At 45.7% G+C, this 5,764-nt stretch overlaps 1 protein-coding gene across 1 annotated transcript; it reads left to right on the top strand.

The window, feature by feature from the left end:
* Nucleotides 1–3,634: 3,634 nt before the first annotated feature.
* LOC123125478 (benzoate--CoA ligase, peroxisomal-like) lies at nt 3,635–5,427 on the top strand. Its single transcript, XM_044545960.1, has one exon. The coding sequence runs from the start codon at nt 3,667–3,669 to the stop codon at nt 5,320–5,322; it is 1,656 nt and encodes a 551-aa protein (XP_044401895.1). The 5' UTR covers nt 3,635–3,666; the 3' UTR covers nt 5,323–5,427.
* Nucleotides 5,428–5,764: the final 337 nt, after the last annotated feature.

Here is a 5,764-nt window from a genome sequence, read left to right as displayed (position 1 = left end):
TCGCCATCTGCAGGCTCTCTCGGTCTTTCCTGGTCTACCCTGCATATATAAGAGGCCTTTAAGTGCTCGGTCTCCATTGGCAATTTTCACAATAGGGACACCGTAATAGGAAAAATGCCAGTAGAGGCCAAGCATCAGGCAGGCCGGAATTGAGGCCGTGTCACCACCATTGGGAATTTGGGATCCGCGTGGTCAGTGTATTTGGCAGCGTATTTGATTTTTGTGTGCCGTAATGAGAGTATATATTAGCTGTTAATGACACACAATTAAGTAAAAAAAGAAAAGACGTGGTATCATATCATGATACTGTATCATATTAAATGTTACACTACTTTGTATCGTGCATTACAATTTATAATGCAATAAAAATAATAACTTACTCCCTCTATAAACAAATATAAGAGCGTTTAGGTTACTAAAATAATGTTCTATATGTTCTTATATTTCTTTACGGAGGGAGTACAATATTATGAATTATAGAAGTAGTATCATACACTATCGTATGCATAATACTACTATATCATGTTATCATACTTCCCATCACGGACAGGCCGAGGTGCCACCACATGTCCACATGCAACCGAATCTAGGCGCGGAATTGTACGCACACCGGCAGAGCTCGCTGTGGCTGCATGCTTATGCATAGTAGCATGGCAACCCTGTACCCTGACTGGCAGCAGGGATGATGAATTCCCGGCTCGCCCGGCTGGCCACTAGTTCAATGTGTTCCGATGCGCTTTGTTTAGAAATGAATAAAACAATCGTAGTTACCTTTGTTCCTAGAAAAGCATTTATATATATTTTTTAGACAAACGGTTGGCCCCGGTCTTGGCATAATTATGACCCACCGAAAATTATATTACTACTTTAGGGGAAACATACAAACCAAAAAATACATTTGAAGTTAATGTTACAGTAAATCACAAGACGGCTTGACTAATGTGTGCTGCCAACTCGTGATCTCTCCCTATGCCTGTCCATCGACTACTCTCTTCGTTTTTATTTACTTTGCATATTACCTTTGACCTAAGTCAAATTTTATAAAGTTTGACCAAGTTTATCAAAAACAATCTAAACTTTCACAATAACAAATATATATGGTATGAAAATATATTGAATGATGATTCTAATGGTGTTAATTTGGTATTGTGGATGTTAATAATTTTGTATATAAACTTAATTAAAGTTTACTAAATTTGACTTGAAAGAAAGATAATATGTGAAATAAATAAAAACGAAGAGAGTACTAAGAACGACAGATGTATGGCAAGGCGGGCCAACTGCTACGTCGCAGGGCAGACAACATCATTCTGCCCGCGGGAGTCATTGCAAGTACTCCCGTCCACATGACCTACAGTGGACGCCTGGGAGAGGGCCTAGAAATTTCTGGGACGACACACTGGTACTGTAGACGATTCAAATATTATAACTGATACATTATATAATAGTATGGATATGCTTCGGAGCCCACAGCTCATAGCACAATTCCCTATGTAGGATATAGTACCGAGACGTTTGTGGCCTTCTCCGATATAGTGAAGATTTGCTGGCTGGTGCGCGTAGTTTTTCCCCTTCGTGTGGAGGGGTTTTTCACGTTAAATCTCATGTCTTCAGCTTGCTTTTGTTCTTTGTCTTGTTGTTTTGCCCGTTGTATCTCTAACACTATCCACATTGCTGAGCTTTTTTATTTGTCTCACAGGGAGAACCGCGAGTAAAAGTACGTGCTTTGTTTTCTACAGTTTTTTCTTCTGATTTGGACGAGAAAAAAAGTACTGGAAGCGTAGGCTTTTTTGAGCATATCAATTCTTTTTTTGCTGTTGTGAGCATATCAATTCGATTGACTAGTAACATCCAATGTTTTTTTTTTCACTTTTCAGCTATTTGTATTCAAAGTCGTTATTCCAGTCAAATTATTTTTCTGCTTTCACTAAAATTATTTTTTGATTCCTTTCCAATTTCTTGCAAGTTTTCATATCTACTCGTTTTTTTTTGTTATATTCTTTTCGGTTTTTCATCATTTTGTCATATTTTATTTCACTAATTAAAAAAGTTCATTGATTTAGAAGAAATTCGATATTGATTCTTTTCACAAATTTGAAAATTGTTCATCGGTTTTGAAAACAAATTCATCAATTCTGAAAACAAAGTTCAATTGTTTTGAAAAAAATCACTAATTTGAAAAGGTTCATCAAATTTGAAAAGAAGTTCACGTAATTTGGAAAACGTTGATCATTTTTTTAAAGTACATGAATTTGAAAGAAGTTCATCAATTAGAAAAAAACATTCACGAGATTGAATTTTTTTCATGAATTAGGTAAAAATTTCCTTTATTTGAAGAAAAAGTTTGCGAATTTAAAAAAAGAAATAAACCAATCATGGAGAAAAAAGGAAAAGAAAATAAAAGTAAAGAGAAAATAAAATAAAAAATATATTTAAGAAAGGAGAAGTGATGGAAAACATGTATGTAATCACACCTGTGTGAGGTGTTCGGGTGGTTATCGTCGAATCCTATCTTGTGCGCATTTTTTGCAGTTTAGAAAGTAGAAAAAAGTGAAATGGGCTGGCTCAACGTGACGAGGGGGTATGCGCTGTTAGGAAATTAACGAAGGAACGGGTGCCACGAGTGCCATTTAGGAATCTCTGGCCAAAAAATTGACGATAAGAACTGAAAAACACAACGAGCCCATAAAAACTCCATTGTTCCCAGCCAATAGGCAAACCAAAAAAATACAACAGACAAACATCGCCTTGGCCATGAGGAACAGGAAACAAGTCTTGGTGTGGCCTGCAACGAAATTGAATTGAGACGAGTTCTATGCCGAAATCACTAATGGGTACCCCTTGAAATCTGGGAGTTTTTCTCCATATTTTCGTCTATTCGAAATGTTTTACATCTTAAACCATGCGTCCAAATCGTGAACCGTTTTCACCGTTGGATTTCTCGCGTCGAGATCTCAAAAACTAAATTCCATGTTATTAGGTTTCAACGAACATTGTTTTTAAACTCTGGAAAAACCGAATTTTTGTCCCCATATTTTTTCCATTTTCGACCTGTGCCTCTCGCGGAAGCAAAACTGTGCTTCCATAAGAAGTAAATCCATGCCTTTAGGAGAAGCGAATATGTGCCTTTCGTAGAAGGAAAAAACATATTTTTTTTTTTCATTTCATGTGCCTCTCATGGAAGCAAATTTGTCCCCCCACAAGAAGCATTGTGCATCTCACAAAAGAAAAAGAAATATTTTTCAAAACTTAGGGATAATCTGGCAAAAAACAAAAAACGAAAAACAAAAAAATCGATCTATAACCCAAAAACACGTAAAAAAAAAATCACGAGGTAGCGTCCAGCATGCGACACATGGCAACAGCTCAGAGCGCGTAGCGCGCTCTTAGCCCATCAAAAGTGAACTTTGAGGGGCTTCCGCAAGGGGTACCCTCAATTAGTTGCTCTAGTTCTATGCACTCCCTATTTTACAAAAATGATATGTTTTGAGTGGCTGTGAGAAATGAACTGGTCCAGGCGACTAGTCCCTACTCGATCGGGCCCATAAATACGTACGCCTGCTAGCCTTGGAGCCTCTCAACTATAGTAGTCCTACTTAACTGAGGACGAAAAACAACTGATATTGAGCTGAAGGTATACACAGTACGGTTTTGTCGCTGGAGGTAATGGAGAAGCTTCCCAAGCGTCCGGCTAACTACGTGCCGCTTAGCCCGGTTGGGTTCCTGCCGCGTGCCGCTGCCGTATACGGTGACCGCACGTCCGTCGTCTACGGGCGTCTCCGCTTCACGTGGAGCCATACGTACGAGCGCTGCCGCCGCCTTGCCGCCGCCCTCCTCTCCCTCGGCGTCCGCAAGAACGACGTCGTCTCCGTCCTCGCCCCCAACGTGCCGGCGATGTATGAGATGCACTTCGCCGTGCCCATGGCTGCTGCCGTGCTCAACACCGTCAACACGCGCCTGGACGCCAAGGCGGTGGCGGCCATCCTGAGGCACTCCCAGGCCAAGGTCTTGTTCGTCGACAATGACTACGTGAGCCTCGCCAACGACGCGCTACAGGTCGTCGCCGATGCCGGCGCCCGCGTCCCGTTGGTCGCCGTCATCGTCGATATTGACAGGCCCACTGGCGTCCGGCTCGGCGTCGGTGAGCTCGAGTATGAGGCGCTGGTCAGCGGCGGCGACCCGGCCTCGGAGCTGCCCTCGCTCGCGGACGAGTGGGACGCGGTCACGCTCAACTACACCTCCGGCACCACGTCGGCGCCTAAGGGCGTGGTGTACAGCCACCGTGGTGCGTACCTCAACACCACGAGCCAGCTGCTGTCGTGGGGGGTGGGCACCGAGCCGGTGTACCTCTGGACGCTCCCCATGTTCCACTGCAACGGGTGGACGCTCATCTGGGGAATGGCAGCGCGCGGCGGCGTCAACGTCTGCATCCGCGAGAACCGCGCCGCCGACGTCTACCGTGCCATCTCCGACCACGGCGTCACCCACATGTGTTGCGCGCCGGTGGTGCTCAACATTCTCCTAGACGGCATCGGCGAGGCTCGTCGGCTGGCGGCTCCCGTCCACGTCCTCACTGGCGGGGCCCCGCCGACGGCCACCCTGCTGGACCGCGTCGAGCGGGTCGGTTTCAAGGTGACGCACTCGTACGGACTCACTGAGGCCACCGGCCCCGCTCTGGCCTGCGAGTGGCGCCACGAGTGGGACCTCCTGCCGCTCCTGGAGCGCTCACGCCTCAAGGCCAGGCAGGGGGTCAGTGTCCTGTCTCTCGCCGACGCCAACGTCGTCGACGACAACACCATGGCTAGTGTGCCGCGTGACGGCAAATCCGTGGGTGAGATCGCGCTCCGCGGCAGCAGCATCATGAAGGGGTACCTCGACAACCCGGAGGCGAACGACAAGGCCTTCAAGGGCGGGTGGTTCATGACGGGCGACGTCGGCGTCGTGCACCCGGACGGGTACATCGAGGTAAAGGACAGGTCAAAGGACGTGATCATCAGCGGAGGCGAGAACATTTGCAGCAAGGAGGTGGAGGAGGTGCTGCTCCAGCACCAGGCTGTGGCGGACGCGGCGGTGGTTGCCATGCCTCACCCGCACTGGGGCGAGACACCGTGCGCGTTTCTCGTGGCCAGCAAAAAGGCTGCCGAGGTCTGCGAGGATGAAGTGATCGCCTTCTGCCGCGAGCACATGGCGCGCTTCATGGCACCCAGGAAGGTGGTGGTCGTCGACGCCCTCCCGAGGAACGCACTGGGAAAGGTTGACAAGGTGAAGCTTCGGGATGCAGTCCGGAGTCTTGTGCTCCCCACGGCCACGTCTAGGCTATAGGTTCGGCGCCCATCATGCATGGTGATAAGGGCAATATGGTCTACACATTGGTAAAAAGTACGGTAGTGTGAATGCTGTACCAAAAAGCATGGCGTGGGTTGAACTATGTATGGATGTTTTTTATAGGTTAAGTATCTATGGATGTTAAATGGTGCATTACAGGTACCCAATTCCCGTTGTTTTGGTTGTAATATGTTAATTTATACTATATTCCTATACATCAGTAGATTGAAACTTTGTCACTCCTTTTGGACCTTTCCACAATGTTGTGGCATTATGAGTTTGTCCAAAGTTCAAGCTTTGCAGGAGTTCTTGACCAAGTTTATTAAAAAAAACATCTACACCATCAAATCACCATATCACGTACACTTATTTTTTTTTTAGGGAATATCACGTACACTTTTATGATGTACTCCCTCCGTTCCTAAATATAAGCCTTTGT

This window comes from Triticum aestivum, chromosome 5D (genome assembly GCF_018294505.1).
Source record: "Triticum aestivum cultivar Chinese Spring chromosome 5D, IWGSC CS RefSeq v2.1, whole genome shotgun sequence".
Taxonomy (NCBI): Eukaryota; Viridiplantae; Streptophyta; class Magnoliopsida; order Poales; family Poaceae; genus Triticum; species Triticum aestivum.
This window is presented reverse-complemented; position numbering and strand designations above follow the sequence as displayed.

Excerpts from the sequence above, each read along its gene's own strand:
- LOC123125478 (XM_044545960.1), top strand. The coding sequence starts at position 3,667 with ATGGAGAAGCTTCCCAAGCGTCCGGCTAACTACGTGCCGCTTAGCCCG.